This window comes from Cricetulus griseus, chromosome 6 (genome assembly GCF_003668045.3).
Source record: "Cricetulus griseus strain 17A/GY chromosome 6, alternate assembly CriGri-PICRH-1.0, whole genome shotgun sequence".
Classification (NCBI taxonomy): domain Eukaryota; kingdom Metazoa; phylum Chordata; class Mammalia; order Rodentia; family Cricetidae; genus Cricetulus; species Cricetulus griseus.
The window spans coordinates 23,484,560-23,503,380 of record NC_048599.1 but is presented as its reverse complement, the minus strand read 5'-3'; the positions used below and the strand labels follow the sequence as shown (position 1 = coordinate 23,503,380).

At 42.6% G+C, this 18,821-nt stretch overlaps 1 protein-coding gene across 8 annotated transcripts in view; it reads right to left on the bottom strand.

Annotated features, from left to right (window-relative positions):
- Nucleotides 1-18,821, bottom strand: part of LOC100756430 (RNA-binding protein 12) — a 42,476-nt gene that overhangs the window by 9,736 nt on the left and 13,919 nt on the right. For 2 of the 8 annotated variants that reach the window (XM_027421339.2, XM_027421338.2), the window contains one exon: nucleotides 14,889-18,641. The exons of 3 other annotated variants lie outside the window; for them this stretch is intronic. In XM_027421339.2, the coding sequence (XP_027277140.1) occupies nucleotides 15,626-18,619 (2,994 nt within the window). In that variant the 5' untranslated portion in view covers nucleotides 18,620-18,641 and the 3' untranslated portion in view covers nucleotides 14,889-15,625. Of the gene's footprint in view, nucleotides 1-14,888; nucleotides 18,642-18,821 lie in introns of those variants that run through there. 3 more of the 8 variants (XM_035446769.1, XR_004770558.1, XM_027421343.2) reach the window with 3 other exon arrangements.

Below are 18,821 nucleotides of genomic sequence, written 5' to 3'. Positions count from 1 at the left end.
TCCTGTCAGAACAGTCCATCACAGCACACAGGAAGCAGAAGCAGGACTGCTGTAAGTGCAAGGGTCACCTTAGATAACATACAGAGACTTCCATGGCTACAAAGTGAAACCCTGTCTGGGGCTGGAGGGATGGCTCAGAGGATAAAAACATTGGCTGCTTTTCCACCTGAACTAGGTCCTGAGTTCAATTCCAAGCAACCACATGGTGGCTCACAAAGTGAAACCCTGTCTCAAAAACCACAAAGTATGGCTCACACTGTAATACTATCTCTGGGAGGCCAAACAGAAGGAATAAGAGTACGAGGCCAGCCTGAGTTACACCGTGAGTATGAAGCCAGTCTAGGCTATGTGAGATCAGACCAGTGTGCAACATGAGTGGCTCACATCTGCCTACAACTCCAGCTCCAGGGGGATCCAATGTCTCTGGCCCAAACATTTCGTCCACGGACACATACACATTTAAAGATAACAACAACAACAACAACAAAATCCTCACTGATATCACTCTAAGCTGCACACTGGTCTGATGTACCATCTGAAAGATCTAGGTCCCTCTAATTTAATCTGCCAGTTCTCTCGCTCAATCATTCTGGCCTTTGCCATCCCTCAAGCCCACTGGATTCCTATTCCAAAGCCCCGCAGTCACAGGCTGCTCTTTGTTTTTATTACCCACATAGTGGTTCCCTCTTCTGTAAGGTTCTTACCATCGCATCTTAATGTAGGTAGTCTTGCCTGCCACTCTAATTCCAACCCTACCACCACTGACATCAGACTCCATCACAGCCTTCACACCAGTATCCAACTTACTATACATATTTTAGTTATACAATCAGTCTCTAGCACTAAAATGTAAACTGTACAAAGGAGAATTTACCTGTTTGTGCACCTGCTCTATCCCAGCAACTAAATACACTTGTTGCATGAAATTCAAGAGGCCATCTCCAGGACCAGCTCACAGACTGACTTGTCTCCAAATCAAGCATCCCCAAACCTCTACAGTTCACCTATTTCCTCCATCACAATCATCACTACCTTGCATGAATCAACACAGTAACTACAACGTAGTTGGGCCTACAGCCCAGGATGATCCACAGGCGACACACACCATCTACACAAGTCTCCAAGATTCCTCACTGGACTTGCTTCAACAGCCCAACTTCCTACCTAGCAGTGCTTCCTGGGAGGTCTCCAGCCTCCTTCTGCCCCCAGCCTGTATCATCTCACGTTGGTCTCTAAAGTCTCCTGTTTGTTCTTGTTTTATGGTATTGGGAATTGACTAGGGCCTTGTGCATACCAGGCAACCATCTGTCGCTGAACTATATCCCAGCTCTAGCCTCCCACCCAGAATTCAGTACACAACATTGATTATTTTTAGAGTCACACACAGCACTTGCTCAAATGAGTGTTAAAATCCACTACTCTTGATCCAAAAGGTTGCAACCAAACTAAACCACATGTGTATATTCTCACTCCCACCCTGGAGGCCTCCTTCTTCCCCAGGCTCTATATTCCATGTGGCTGCAAGACAGGGTCTGGAAGCAGATGATAACCCCAACACCACACGATGGCAGGTCCTGTGTTCTAAGGCTGCTCCTCCAAGAGGCCTGCAGACTTCCAATCTTCCCAATGACTCCCCTAGAGGCTCAACAGACCACAGCTTATGCTGAATTCCACCATTGTCAGCTCATGTCTTGACAAAGGATCCCAGAACTCAGGTAGCTCACAGGTGTATCAACTAGGTGGGCTGTGCTCACCACCAAACACAAAGGAATGCCGAATGCAGATCAACCAGAAAGAACCAAGTGTATACATTACTTGAAAGATCTAGACTGCAAAGTCTCAGGTAAGTGTATATTCGATAGATCTGAATACTCTCACACAGGAATATACACAGGGAAACAGCATGTACACACACCCACCCCTTTGTATTCTGGCACAGGGTTCCATGTAATCCAGGCTGGCTTCCAATGGACTTTGCAGATGAGGGTGACCTAAATTCTAGATTCTCCTACCTTTCCCTGTGAGTGCTGGGATTACAGGCATACATCACCATGCCTGAGCTATTTATGATTTATACACTTCCTTCCGTATAGACTTGTACATTGAAGGCCCTCATTAGCTCCCTACTTAACCCCAATACACAGCCTAAGTATCAATTATTCTAAACCCTATACTTTTATCCCACTTCTTACCCTCCCAAGTTTCTCCTCCTTGGTACTGCCTCACCTAGCCAACTTCCAGTCTCAACAAAAAAACCCTGTATAACTGCCCGATGACTGTAAACAGCAAATGCTCTAGCAAGCTATTTTGTTCTACTCCTAAGGGAGAATTTCTACAGAAATTGCTAAGTCTTTCTTAGTCAGCCACTTTCCTTAGCTCTTACCAATAGGAGACAGGTGAGAACCTACATAACCAACATCTTGATACCCACAGCTCTGGTCTGACGGGACTCCCCTTATGAATTCTTGCCAGGTAAGATTTCATTGTCTTTGGATAACTGCAGTGGTCTCCTTACCAGTCTTTCTGCAACCTCACAGCCATTTCTGTGTTTACTAGCTAAATGAAAACCAGATCATGTCACTTCCCTGATTAAAACTCTGGGACAGCTTCCCAATACATTCAACATAAAATCATTCGATGTAAAACCCTAACTTTGAAAGCAGGAGAGATGGCTCAGGGGTTAGAGCCCTTGTGTTTCCAGGGGACCAGAGTTCAGTTCCTAGCACCCACATCAGGCAGCCTACACACAGGTGCCTGTGACTTCAGCTCCAAAGAATCCAATGCCCTCTTCTGGCACGCACAGGCACTGCAATCACAGGCACAAACCCACACAGAGACACAAACCTAAGTACACTAAATTAAAAACAAAACAACACACACACACACACACACACACACACACACACACACACACAAAAGCATTCTGTGGCTGGCATGACAGCTTAGTGGGTACAGTGCTTGCCATTACCTGAGTTTGATCCGTGGAACCCATGTGTAAAGAGTCATCTAACCACCCAAGTGTGTCCCACAAGGCTGTCCTTAACCATCCGAAGCGTCAATCCCATTCTCCATCTCTGGGTCTTTGTACTGTATGGTTCTATGTAAGAGCAGGAACTCTGTCTACTTTGCCAGTGTCTCTGGTACCTACTTATAACAGACACTCGGTAAATATTCAGTAACTGCATTAATGCTGAAATTACAACAGCAGAATCGTATCTTTCTCTCCCCGCCATTTAATTGTGGGCTCCTCCAAACTAGCTCTGAGTATCATCTCTATATGCCCAGTGCAACAAGCTGGTACTCAGCTATTTGATGAACTCATGGGAACTCACAACTTCACGAACTTTTCATTTGAATTAATGTACATCTGTAACCTTCCCTTTCTTGCTTTTTTGACAACTGAGTTGTGAAATTTTAATGTGGAGGGCTAAGATGTAGTATAGTGGTAAGAGTACACATATCCCTGGGTTCAACCCCCAACACCAAATAAAAATAAACGAAAACGAAAACCAAACCTGTAAGACAAAATTTCAATGCCAGACTCCTACAATTCCATTTTAATGAGAATCAAGTTAAATAAATAGGCAAAAGATTCAAAGATTCTTTATAAAACATAAATAAGAAATAAGCTTGTGAAATGATCCACAGCCTAAGTGGCTTGAGAAATGCAAAATGGGGCTGGACGGTGATGGCGCACGCCTTTAATCCTGGCACTCGGGAAGCAGAGGCAGGCGGATCTCAGAGTTCGAGGCCAGCCTGGTTTACTGAGTGAGTTCCAGGACAGCTACAGAAACGCTGTCTTAAAAAAAAAAAAAAAAAAAAAAGCCAAAACCAAACAACAAAAAACTACAATGAGATAGTTAGAAATCCATCCATGCCCAACAAAGCCCAATGTTGGCAAAGGATTTAAGATTCTTATAGCTGGTCAAAGTATTAAATATGTCACCTTGGAAGACAGCCCAGCAAGCCTGTCAGAAAGCCAAGTGAATACCTAGCTAAGTGCAATTCCACTGGCAGATTTTAATCTAAAAGAAATGAAAACATCATGTCCAAAAGCTTTATTAGGACTGCTCACAGCAGATTTAGTCATTATAGCCTAAAACTTGAAACATTCCCAGTGCTCATCAATAGGAGAATGAATCGCTATGCTTATAGAAAGCCAATTGGCAGCAGATTAATACCTGAAATCTGAATAAATCTGAAGGATGAAATGATGATTTTATTCATTAGATTTAGAATAGACAGAAACTATCTATGGTGTTGGTGCACACCTTTAATCACAACACTCAAGAGGCAGAAGCAGATCTCTGTAAGTTTGAGGCCAGCCTGGTCTAACTACACAGAAGAAACCCTATTTTGAAAAACAAACAAAAGAATATGCAAAACCTAATCTTTGCTGTCCTCCTTTCTCCCCCAAGGGAGAAGTGGTTGTTAACTGCGGGAAGCCCTAGGACTCCAGGAAAAGATGTTCCTTTGGGTCACAGAGGGTCTCACTTAATTCCAACCATATTACTGTGGGTCCACTGTGTGGAAAGTAGCATATGGGGCCTAACTCTGTGATGTTACTAAGTTGGCCTGGCTTCTATTCTCAATGTCAGGGCTTCCTGTGCAACCAAGGTTTCTTATTTTTGTTTTTTTTTTCTTCCCACAGATCTGCCCCCTTTTCTTTCTTATTGGAATATTACTGTGTGGGAAAAAAAGAAAAACCTTAATAACTTGCAGCTTTCACTGGGCAGTGAGAATCACATCTACAATCCTGTCACTTGGGGGGTAGAGGATGGAAGCCAGCTTGGGCCATGAAACTGTCTCAGGAATATGGATATGACACACGTGTACTCCCTTGGAGCTATTTCACCAGCCCCCACCCCTGAAGTGACTTGCTGGCCTGAAGTCTCAATTCTCCTTCGTCTCAAGCACAGGGATTGAAGGTGAAAACCACAATAACTACCCATAGCTACTTTTCTTGTTGAGCTAAGTTTCCTTTAAATTACCTGTAATTTATGGCATTAATTTTTCAACTCTTTCTCATAAGCCTATCCCTGCTTGGAAATCTGTGGCTAAAAATCCTGGTGCACTTTTGACCACTGTTGATTACTAACTACACACCACTTGAGACAGCATCTTTTCAGATGGGCTAGGCTGGTTTCAAATTCACTATCCTCCTGCCTTTGGCTTCAGAGTGCTGGGATTACAGCCTTTGCCACTGTGCCCTGGCAACTGCCACATACTTTACCCAGACTCACTTTTCATATATTATAGTGCCATTTCAATCAACACGAGGCTTTCATTCCAAACCCCTTGCATGTCACAGTAAGATGAATCAGAAAGTAAAAATAAGAAAATTTATCATTTAAGAGATCTGGTTATGCGTACTAGATCTTTGTGTACAGAATTCCTGTTCAATCAATTGTAGACGCCAAGGACCTTCTGGAATTATTTAAAACTTGTTTAATGCTAACCCATCAAAGGGGAGGCGAGTTTGCTGGCACATCTGACATAGTTAGCTTTGGTGTCTCCTCTTTCTGTTGGAACTTGTGCATTAGCGCAGATGGGAACACCTATAAGGTAAAGCTCCAGCCTTCTCTGCCTTGTTTGTGGTCACTTGGGGTCTCATTCCTTTCAAATCTCCTTTATTTGTTGTTTACCTCTCCTCCTACTGCCAACCTCAGAGCTTTCTAAGCCCTGTACAATTATATATTCTCCCTTAAAGCACCATCCTCCCAGCAGGGCACACCTGCACTCCCAGCATAGGCAGGGGATCCAAGGTCTGAGTCCACAATGCAATGTGCTTACATAGAGGATCTATCTCAAAAACAAATGAAACCCCCCTCATCTCCTCCCATCATAAATAAAATGGATTGACTACCGAGCCCACATTCTGTGACCCAGGCAGAATTTGGTTAAGTGAAATGAGGACTAGAACACAAACATTTGGACTCCTGAGTCATCCTTGGAACTTCGGTTTTTTTGAGACAGGATCTCCTGTGTGGTCCTGGCTGGCCTGTAACCTGCTATATTGGTCAGACTGACCTCAAACTTATGCCTTTGCCTCCTAAGAAGGGTTGGGATTAAAAGTATGCACTTTCATGGCTGGCCTAGAACTTTCTGTATTATAATTAAACTCCCTTCTCTTTTGGGGGAAAATGTTTTTATATTCACTGTCAACCTGATGAAGACAAAAGTATGGACTTCCCAACAGTGAGCAGGCACCAACTACTTCCCTCATTTCTTCCTATCCATCAGATAATACTGTACCAGATGGTGTCCTGCATATATAGTTTAGGCAAAATGACTAAGCCTCAGGTTCCTCAGCTGTAAAGGGTTTATGATCAACCTCTGAAGATTAATGTAAATAATGTGTGCACAACTCGTATACCACCCTTAAGACTTGTGCTGGAATTGTCATCGTGTTACTCAGCCATCACCATCTTCCAAGCCTAACTCAGGCATGCTGACTCTCCCAAGCTCCCCACAGCAGCACGCAATGTCTCTGGAGGTCCTGTATCTAATCTACAATGGGCAATTGCATTCTCTCCCTGTGTGTCTGCACCTTCTTGCTTATTGACAAACTTTTGGCACCAGGGTCTCATATAGCCCACAATGGCCTCCAACCACAGGAAAGCCAAAGATGGTCAGTATCTTTTTGCCTATACCTCCCAAATGCTTAATTATAGGTCACAAATTCTGCCAGTACATCTTAGCTGGGCACCATAGACCTATATTCAATGGAAATTCAAAACACTTGGGAGAAGCTGGCATCATTGTACTGGACCAGACTTGTAAGAATCCCAAGCATTGTGTGAGCAGGTGGCCTTGGTAAGTTTTAAGGAAAGACTAAATGTTGTAAGCCTCCCACATTGCTCCCTGGGAGATAGGTTATCTGCATAGCATTGAGATAGGGACTCTCATCGGTAATACAAAAATTATGTGCCTTTCATGTTTTAAATGACATTCATTCCCCTGCATTAGCAGGCTCTAATTGCTATTTGTAAACCCAAAAACAGACTGTGTCCTCCTGGGTTCAGTTGCATCTCAGTACCAAATGGCCTAAAATTCACTTATCAGTCCTTTAAGCTCAAGAGTTACATGAGCCTCTCCATTCCCAAGAGCTTAACCAGGCAACTGTGCAATCCCTGTCTCCCTTTGTCTAACAAGGACATGGCACAGATGTGGCAGAGGCTGGCCACAAGCAGGTCAGTCTGAGTAGCAACAGCATCTCTTCAGACAACTCACGTCATGCTCACACCTGATGTCGCCTACCTTGGCAAGATGGAGCAGCTCACAGATGCTGGATCGAGTCTTGGAGGCCAATCAGGAAATCCTCCAGAGGCTCCAGAAGCACTCCCCACCCCTCATCCCCACCCTCGCTGAACAGCCCTTCCCCACGAATCAAAAGACTGAGCCCACCAACACCATTTTCATTCCCGTCTCACTTCCTCAAGGGATATGGAGGAGGCAGCTCTTTTCTTACCCCTGAATCTCTCTCTAATTTCAGAATTCTCCAAATTTAAATCAGCAGCTCCAAAAACATTTCTCACAGGTCACGAATTTAATCAAATAATTTCTTTTTGAGGCAGTCTTTAGAGCAAGCTGGCTTATTGGTCTAGATTCCTCTTGCCTCAGTCTCCCACGTGCTGTTATTAAAGTTGTACCCCATCATGACCCAGTCAAAGCTCTTACTATGGAGTGACATTCTTTATTCCCCCCCACGTGACTAAGGTGACTAAGGACTAAACAAGGAGATTTATTTAGATGCACGAATTTCTAAGAAGCCTATGTGCCACACAGAATCTGGCAGTACTACAAAGCTTAAACTGTGCACACACACAGGAAACCTAAGTGGAGAATTACAGCTGTTTCCCACCTTGTACTGGGATGGCCAGGAAAGTCTGAAAGCCACTCATCCAACTCTAACATCCCTGAAGACTACCCCAAAGCCAAACAACATCTCACCTATGCCGGATCACTCACAGAAAAAAAAATCTATCCCAAAGAGAGTTGGAAATGGAGGGAAGCTAGGACTGCTCTAGCATGCTCTCCACCCAGAGACTCAGAATACATCCCATACCAAACTTGAACTGCCCACTTGAAACTCCTGTCTGATCAGCACCTGAAGATAACAGGTAGTACTTTTGTGTCTCCCTGCTTACATGGAGTTGGAAAACCAAAATCATGGAGCATTGAGAGAGGCTCTTCCCTAGAAGACTGGGGATGTATCACAGGGCCACTGCTAGTGACTTCAGCCCCCACAACCATCAAGGAAAAACAGGTAACACTTGTGTCTAAGAAGTATGAAGAATTTTCACTATGAAGTGAAAATTCCATTCATAGCTGGGCAGGTTCCTAGCTCACAGCTGTAATCCCAACATTGAGGAAGATTACTGTTTTCAAGGCCAGCCTGGGCCACAAAGTGCATTTAAAAACCTCTATCCAAACAGTACTAGCAATAGAACCTCAGGCAAGTTAGTTTCCCTTTCTTTATAGATTCCCCTATCTATAAAATGAGTGGTGATGGCAACTCTAGAAGTTAAGCTCACCCTTAAAAGTGACCAATAATAAGGATCCCTTGATAGTGGGATGCCTACAGTACATTAACTCTCCCATTTAGCACTCACAAATGAGTAAATGTGCCTTTGCTCCTTGTTTGCTCATGGAACACTTAGGACAGGCTATGAGACTGACAATGTAGGGTTTCCGCCATGCAGAAAAGAGAGGGGTCACAAAGTAGCCAAATCAAAAGTGCTGAAGTTCCATGCTTTTAGCTTCTGTTCAGGGCCAAACTCATAATGATTGTCAAAAGAAATGGAATAGCTGGGTTCACAGAACCATAGATGCAAACCACTGGATAGGATAATCCAAACCTTCTTTTATAGAACAGAGGCCAAAGGACACATTTGCCATGGGTCACAAGAACTCATGGGAGCAAAGGGGATTTCTCTGTTCCATTCTGTCACTAGTTCACATCCTGTAGTTCAGTCCAATCTTAGACAGTTCACTATTGTGTCTCAAACACCTCTTCTTCATGGCCTATACTAACCAGCCTTATACAAAGATGTAAAGGAAGTCCACATCCACCACAATCTCATTATTGGAACAGGAATGGAGGGCTTGCTGGACTCCATGTTTATAGGATTTCATAGGGACAAATTTTAAACAGCAAACACAAATAGTAAATAAACATGTATAGTAAAATTCATCGCAGGTAGTCATTTCTGGACCCCGTCCTACCCTGCTGCAACTTACATATTCAATGCCTGTTATATGGAGTGCTGTGAAACCACCTTCCTGAGCATCATGAGGGCAAGGGCATCGCCAAAAACCATCGCCTCTACAGTGTGCATGCAAGTTTAACAGCACAGCAAACCAAAGCCTGCGGAGAAGCTAACTTAAGTTTGTTCACAGGGCATGCTTCCCTACCCGACACTTGAACAAGTCACTTGGTTGGAATATGTAGAGGATCTTAAGACTGTTCTCTAAAACTTCTGTCTGGAAAACTAAAAATTTCAACAGGGAAACTGTAGAATAAACACAAACTAGTTTCACATGTGTCAAGTGTCCAGAAAGCCTTTACACAGTTCGGTGGTACAGTCAGATCCAAGCACAACTAAGCACTTAAGTATGTGAATTTAAGAATCTAATCTCTTGAGAAACTGACATCTTTCTGTTCACCTTCCCACCATTAAGTCCTGTTGTGCTCAACACACAACACTGCCCCCCCAAAATTTAGGACAACATATAGATATGGCTAAGCTGTAGTTACAAGAAGACCAACAGAAGTGGAGTTCTACCATGTAAGAAGCAAAGTGGTATCTACTGTAGCAAATAACCACCTGAGCAAGTCTGTAACCTAGGGGCACAGCTGGTCCCGTAGATCACAAGGCTAAAGGGAAGAGCAGATGCTGTGTCAGCCAACTGTCCAATTGCAGCCTAACAGTATAGAACATAAGGGGAGGGAAGCCGAACTCAGAGTGGAGCAAGACATAAGGAAATCAGTAGCCGCATGTTATATGTTAAGACTGTTCAAGCAGCTCAACTCCTTCATCCTTTTCTTTCCCCCCTCGAGACAAGGTCTCAACATGTAGCCCTGCCTGGCTTGGAAGTCACTATGTAGAGCAGGTTGATCCAGAGTGCTGGAATTAGAAGCATGTACAATGAATGACCAGTCTTTCTTAAGTGTGAAAATTTAACAGCTTGTGGAGTGTATGGCAGCACATTGTGGACACTGTCTGGTATGAATTATATTTAACTATCTTTAGCAATCAAAAGTTCCAAGTAAATGTCAGGAGGCTACATTCTGCTGAGACTCATCACCTGGTACCCAGATGACTTGCTATGTCAGTAGGCAAAACAAAAAAACTGAAACATCAAGGGGCCGGCAGCAACTCCTGGGATGAGTTATGCTGCTGCTTCACCTCTGTACTTGTTTTTTTTTTTCTCCTTCCAGATTAGTAAGAGACTCAAAACTAATTGTTCCCTAGGCCAGAGTCTAGGTGTATAATGGGGGGGGGGGGGTGTGTGGCACACATAATATCAATTCTGCCATTCACCCTTCTCTACAACTTATGTCTTAACCTCTCATTGGAGGGACGTTCCCAGGGCTTAAGAGAAATCAAAGGACATAATGAGATTTTTCTCCCCTGCTACACACAGACTCAGTGTTTTTGAAGTGTTGTCCTATACCTGGGGCTGGACTGTTTACATCAGGGCCGTGTCTCCTGGACTCTTCAGTAGCAGAGCCGGTATTTAGAGTATGCTCTTGGCTGTGACATGTTGATCCAGAAAAAAAACGATGCTTTTGAGACTCTGACAGCACAAAACAGCACAAATAAGTCCAGAAGAGCACACTGAGAATTACCATTTAATAGATTAACTTGCTTATGTTGTTAAACATAAGGCTTTTTTTCTCAGAACTGTGCTTACCAACGTACTGTGCTACCAAAGTACTCCTCAAACTATCTTACAGTAAACCTTCATGAGCTTAAAGAGATAAAATCTTAGCTGGAAGTAGTAGCACACGTGTTTAATGCCAGTACTTGGGAGGCAGAGGCAGGGGGATCTCTGTGAGTTTGAGGCCAGCCTGGTCTACAAAGCATGTTCCAGGACAGCACCAGGGATGGGGGTGGGGGGCAGAGATCTATATTTAGATCCTATCATATCCCTGAAGTCTATTTTGGGGAGAGTAGTGATGGGTATACATAACCAATACACTTTCTTCTGAAAAGCTAGACAACAGCAAACAATGTGTTACAGAAGTGATCTGTCCTGAGTCCACTCCTCTCAGATAAAGTCACACTGTGTATGCGGGGGTTGCTGATCTGATCTGTTTTTAAGACTCAGACCAGGTGACCTGTATCTACTGTCCAGTTACTCCGAAAGCTGAGGTGAAAGAGTGCTTGAACCCATGCCTGGGCAATATAGTGAGACCTAGCCCTGTAATAAATAAAATCACTTCATTGCTACCTGGAATTATGTATTGGTCTAAGCTCGTCTCAAGCAGGACATGTAGCTCAGTGGTAGACTGACTGCTCAGACATTCTACAACACTAGGAAATTCAAACATAAGCTAAACTCTGATGTGATAAAGACAAAAATTACGAGCATTTTCTGAGAACTTTGGTTGTAGGGAACAGCCCACTAATTCTTTCAACTCTAACTCATCCTTTTAAAATATAAACCAGCAGTCTACAACAACTTCCTTTACTAATTTTCCTAAGTTGAACAAATGTGAAAGGGACAAAACCCATAACAGCGATGTCACAAAGCACCAATTGCTTTGGCTCCCTTTTCTTCCCCACCTTAAACCCATCGCATTGAAATACAAAAACAAAGTTTTAGGTAGGTGGAATTAAGAATCTACTCCAAGCATTTCTTTACCCTTTCCCACTGCAACCAGTATTTGGAAAATGAGAGTTCACAGACCCCTTGGAGACTCCTGTTGAGAAGGAGTATCTGGTCCTCAAGTTCTTTCCAAATCCACATAACGAAGCCATTAGCTAGCAAAGCACACACAATAAAACGAAATTCTGAAAAAACGAGGTTCGCACATGTGACCTAAAATCAAGTTTCCTCCCTGCCGTCCCAGGCATCTTCTTTCCACACTTCAGCATTAGGCGACAAAAAGACACAAACATTTTTACCTCTAAAATCACCAAGTCCACATTTCCAAAGGCACCAATATTGTCATGAGTTAAAAACAAAAACCCACAAAGTGGTATTAGAGCTGAAAGACGTACTTTTGTGCAGTTAAAGCATTCAAAGCATCAGCCTTTATTTTGTGATAAGTTTATTGAACAGTATCCAAGACTTCTTCTTTATCAACAAAAACTGCTAAATGATGCCAGAGGAGGAGGTGCTGGCAATGCTGTGGTCACACTGTCAACAGCCTCTTGGCTGTACTGAGGTTCTAAAGTTTGGACTACAGAACTGCCAATAAAACAGCTGGAGGAAAATAATTTACACATGGCATTGTAAGTGGGAAAGGACTCAAAATGATCACCTCTAGAAACTCTCCCCCAAAATGGACTAGAAGTCATTTTACATGTTCTTCACTCATTTTTCCAGTGCTTTTAAACTGAGTGCATTTTATTTTCACACTTATACAATCACAGAATCCAGTAAAATGGAGTTTGAATGAGCTTTTGTGTTTCCTTATTTTTGTGCAAGGTGATCATTTCCTCCAAAATTGTGTATGCTTGCTTACTTCCACATATGTACATATTCCTAGATTTTCATCAAGTAGGTCAAGACTGACCTTAACTACACTGAATATTACTATCTGTAAGTTTGACATTTCCTAGTGCAGGAACTGCATTTCACTTAACACTGTTGCATTAAAACAAAACCCACAACAGCCACTAATAATTGTACATCCAAACTAGTATAATCACAGAAAACACCTCCAAATTATGCTTATGAGCTAAATCTGTCACTGAAAATTTACAGATTTGCTTATTTATAAAATACATTTGTAGGTTTCACTAATCCTTTAAAATCAAAAGAAAAATAAACACCAATTAAAAACTCAGGAGAAAACAAATTAAACCTAATGGAAAAGATTCTCTTCCATTAATGTCAAAGTCACCAAAAACAGTAAGATTTACACATGAAATTAAGAATACCTTGACAGTGTTTACAAACACTCTTTGAGCAAAGCTTTACAAAGCCTTCATGCCATACAGATGAGAAAAATCAAGTAAATTCAATCTATACCAAACCTAGTTCTGGAGAAAATTTGTCTGTCGAGAGGTATGAATAGTTTCATGGAACACATTTTCATGGTTATTAAAACAAAACTGAAACTTCAATGCCCAGAACAAGATAAAACAATATACTCAGCAGTTAGGTCTGTTAATAGTTTCAGTTATACAAAAACTGAAGTTCCAGACGGCAGAGTTATTTATATTTAGTCACATTTCACAACAAGCACTGTTGTGATCCAAGGAGTGCAGAACACAATTCTCTCTGATTTCTACACCAATACTATGTTCTTAATTTATTTAATGAACAGTGAGATCCAAGCTTTTCTTTTTAGCATTTATCTAAGATGTAGAAATAACAAAACAGTTGTAAATGAGTGAACGAAATATTTGGTCAGTGTGTAAGAATATACAACCAAAATAACTTGTGAGAAAGGATAAAAGATTTTCACCTTCCAACAACCCAATTTTTCTAAAATATAGACAGCTTTCCAATGGGAAAATAACCTGCAGTTGAAATACGATGCCCAAGTAGTTCTGAAGTTTAGTCTTTGGGATGAGAAATGATTACTTAACACAAAACATCACATATAAACATATTGCTTTTTGAGGCAGTATCTATCTGTCAAGCAAATTGTATCTGTTGAGTTACTAAGTGATTAACAATGCAGCCACTTCTTTCCAAAGTCTGCACAATCCTTTCCCTAAACAAAAACTCCACACTATCAACCCTCCAAGACTATACTAGTGAATAGGCTTTCCAAACTTTATCACAAGACTGTTGCCATTCAACTCTAGAGTTACACGACGAAACTGTATTTCCGTGTTCCACTGCCTTAGAACACCAAAAAGGCACTGTGTATAGACATACATAAATGTCTGTGTATATTTATGTGTATATGTATATATACATACATACACACGTATTCATATATAAGTATATAAGAAATGCCTCTTTTAAAAGTAAATACAGACTTGTAAATAATGTTGGTGTGTTTCAAACCAAAGCAAGGTCATATGAAAGATAAAATTGATTTCCCATGATTATTCATTAATTTCCAATTCTGTGTTACGTTAATGTGAAACAGCTTTCAAGCATTTTAAATAAAGAAACCAACTCTAGACAGAGCCTTAAGTGTCAGTGAACAAGATGTGATAAACCAAATACTTTTATGGAAAGGATACTTAGCCAACCAAAGTCTATGTGACCCCCCCCCCACTTTGGTGCCTTGATTGCCAACAGGAAAGAATATGAAAACGCAATGAGTGACCTCAGTTCTCTTGTCCGATAGCTGTACTTGTACTTTGCATAAAGAATATTAGTGAACAGGCTCATGATCGAACAACTACACCAAAAAGCCTCCAAGTTAACAGAATTAAACACACATCAACCTATGGTCCAACTTAGGGATCTTACATTCTACAATACTACTGCTAACAAAACTACCAATTTCAACTTCAGTTTTAAACCCCCAAGATAGAATGCTCTTTCTTATGGACTCCTTTGTTCCAAAATGTCACCTAAATCGGGGCAAAAGCCATTTGCTAGGTTAGTCCATCACAGAAAGGACTTCAAATCAAACACCTAAACACTGATTACCAAAGTGGTTTCTGGTTTTCACTGCCATCCAAACAATATGAACAATTTTAAACGTACTAAACTAATAAAACTTGGCGGTCAAACCAAAAAAGGCCAGTAGAGGACTACATACTTTATTTTTATGGTAAAAGTCATTCCACACAACCATAAGTGTGACATTAGAAATCAAAGTTCAGGGTTATATAGCACAAACCAAGTGTGGAGTTTTTATATTAGAAATTAATTAAAAACAAAATAGTTGTACTCATTACAAGTGAGTCAATTAGGCAAATAAAGTGGCAACATCTGAAGCAGGACTGTCTATACAGCAAGAACCCTCAAGAAGCAATAAAGGTACATACAATGAATCCATATACAGACTTTATTCAATTTAAAAAGAAAATGTAGGTTTTAGACAAAGCTTTGACCCTGTAACAAAGCAAATATGTCCACCTTTAAATCGAATTGCAAAAGTAGCCAACTTCTAATTGTCAGCAACTGGCGAGAGCACCCTCCTCGAGCTCTACTTATGTTTCTATTGTCTTCATCCCATGTGGTATAAAAGAAAGCCAATCTAGATTTCCTTGATAAGCTTTATATGATCATAGTTTTAGAAATGGTTTCCACTGGTATGCCAAAAATTATTTTTGTGTTCTCTCCAGATAGCTTTACGAAACAAATTGCAATGTTTAATTCTGTGAGTTGTAAACAGCCAACCAATGCTCTGTGTTATAGAAACCAATCTATCTGCAATTGAAACAATCCACAGGCTCTAACCTGGAAATACTATGAAAACAATCTGGATGCATTAATCACAGCAACATGAAGATATACCCTATAATGTGAACCACTATCCTAAAACGAGCTTTACCTTTCTTGAACCTATAGGTCTATCATTTAAGTCAATGACAGCAGCTGTGGCTTCGTCCCGAGATTCAAAGGCCACCATGGCTTCACCTGTAGGCATACCTTTTTCATTGTATTTTAAACACACTGAACCTGGGATTACCTGATACCCATAAAAGAAATCTAAAATTTCATCAATAGATACAGTAAAGGGCATGTTCTGAACCTTAATTATTGTAGGTCCTGGTTTTCCAGAGCTAGCTCCAAAGCCAGGGGGACCCGCAATATGTATTGGGCCAGGCCCAGGCCCAGGCCCAAAGGCTGGAGGCCCACTCAAATGCCCAGGGACACTTCCAAGACTAGGGGGCCCACTTCCAAAACCAGGGGGAGCATTTAAACTACCAGGGCCATTTCCAAAATTCTGAGGAATGCCCCCAAATCCTGACGGCCCACTTAAATTATTTGGTGCTCCTCCAAAACCTGGAACTTCCAGTCCTAGGCCAGGCAAACCACTGTTTCCAACTGAAGGCATAACAGGCCTAACATCACCAAAAGCCCCCCCTAATCCTGGAGGGGGAAGTGGTGGCCCAAAGGCATTCGGCCCGCCAAAATTACCAGGGAAATTAAATGGCGGCCCATTATTGGCCTCCTTCGATCCTACAGTCAAGAAGACATGCTCCTCTCCTCCTGCAGTGGGGATGCCAGCACCAGGCAGTGCAGGACCAGGTATTGCGGGACCAGGTATTGCGGCACCAGGTATTGCAGGGCCAGGCATTGCAGGACCAGGCATTGCGGGACCAGGTATTGCTGGACCAGGCATTGCGGGACCAGGTATTCCAGCACCGGGTATTCCGGCACCAGGCATTCCAGCACCAGGTATTCCGGCACCAGGCATTCCAGCGCTGGGCATCCCAGCACCAGGCATTCCAGCAGCGGGCATCCCCGCACTAGGCATTCCAGCACCTGGCATCCCGGCACCAGGCATCCCAGAACCGGGAATTCCGGCAGCGGGAATTCCAGCAGCAGGCATCCCTGCACTAGGCATCACTGGTACTGCAGGATTACCTGGAACAGGTATCTTTAAGCCCTTTTTTCCTTGGGCTGGGGGATTTTTCTCAATCTCTCGCATATCTTCTAGGGTAACTATATGGACAAAAGCTTCTCTCCCATTCAGCTTTTTACGGTGTAAGTGTTCAGATTTACGTGCATCATCTTCAGTTTTAAACTGAACCAATGCCTGCCCAAGACCTTGCCCATTGTTATCAACAAGAACATGGACAGCACTCTCATCCACCGGGATTCCTTCTAGGAACTGAAGAACGTCCATCTTGGTAATGCTGAATGGAATGTTTGTTATATGGGCACAGACTTTGGCAGAACTGACATCCCCCTCTGGATTTAACACCATTTCCCTCTGGTCATAGCTGAAGTTTTGAAGTCGTTTTCGAATCATATCTATCTTTTCTAGCATACCTTTCTTAGTAATTGGATGAACTTGAATAAAGCGATTGCCCATGTATTGTTTATGACGGCACAGAGCAGCCTTATAGTCAGCATCATTCCTGAATTCTACAAAGCCTTCACCAGTTGCTTTCCCATTGGGTCCATAAGCTATATAAATACTATCTTCCACAATATCCAACTTCTTAAAAAAATCAATGACGTGTTTGTTTTCTGCTTCAAATGGTAGCCCTTTTAAGTAAACACAATAACCAGCCTCATGTGGTGATCTTGACCGTGACCTTTTCTGCCCACTGGGCGATTTTGACCTTGGAAGTGTCTGTGGAGGGGGGTGGGCTTGTCCAGAAGGCCCCATGCTTTGTTTGAAAGTGATATGACCTCCAGCAGCTACCCACTGTCTCTCTGTGGCAGGACTGACTTCCACATAGCGTTGAATCATCAGCATTCTGTTCCGTTTCAAAGCTTCAAATGTATCTTGAGGGGAGAGAAACTTAACCAATCCATTCCCATTATTTCGACCTACATGATCTTTTAACAAATGCACTGCATCAACACGGAGCCCATGGAAAAACTCTCTGACATCATTTTCCATTGCAGAAAAGGGCATTCCGTGCACACTCACATACAGATCATCAGGGTTGACGGGAAGTGACTTCACGCTGCTTTGAGAGTTCATCTGGATAGGGTTAACAGGAGTTAATGGACCCAGAAACACAGGGTTCAGATTATTGTTCAGACTCATAGGTGCTCCAGAGCCATTCATTCCAGCAGGTAGAGGTGCCACAGGTGGTGGATTCAAGGGTGGCATGCCTGACATGGGTGGCAATGGGGTCATAGGAGGCACATTAGGGACTGGGGGAATGGGAGGGACAGGAGGCACAGGAGGCAATGTTGGTACTGGAGGAGGAACTGGTATTGGGGGGATGGATGGCAGCGGTGGCAAAGATGGCATTGCTGGGATTGGAGGAATCGGTGGTGGTGGGACTGTGTTCATTGGAGAAGCTGTACTCGGAATGGTCGAGCTGAAGGTTGGACTCCCAAACGAAGTCCCCATACTTGGAGGAGCAGATCCTACGCTGGCTGTGGAAAATGTCTGTATATTTTTGTTGCTCTCATGAACAGAAGTGGTAGCAGTAACTACACTTGGCGAAGGATTATTAAAGTTGGGTACTGTTGCCGGCAAGTTTACCCTGTTGCTCATCCCTGAGCTAGGTGGTGGTCCTGATCTACTAGCATTTGCTGGTGGTATATCTAAGTTGGCAGTTTCAAAACGCCTACGACTCAGTTCAATCATATTCTGCATTTCTGTTTTACTACTCAATAATAGTGTTACTTTTGACCCTTTAATTGTACCACCTGTGCGCATCATACCAAGCCTTGCATCTTCATCAGTGGCAAAAACGATGAAAGCCTCACCCAGTTCACCCCCTACAATATGCACGCCCCCATCAGGGATGGTCAATCCAGAGAAGAAGTGGCGAATGTCCATGGTCCCCGCCACAATTGGGAGACCTTGCAAACGGATGACCACAGCCATGCTGCGCTGAAACCACACACACCTGCAGATGAGAAAAGGCAACGGCCATGTCAGACTCCTTTTTATTACACTGAATTTTTAGTTGCAAGAATGACCAGCTACCATATTATCCCATAAACATTCCCTCAAGCTATCACAATGTCTTTAATTTAGATCTGAACAATTACAACTTCCAAAGACTTTAATTCTAGAGTCAGTTATA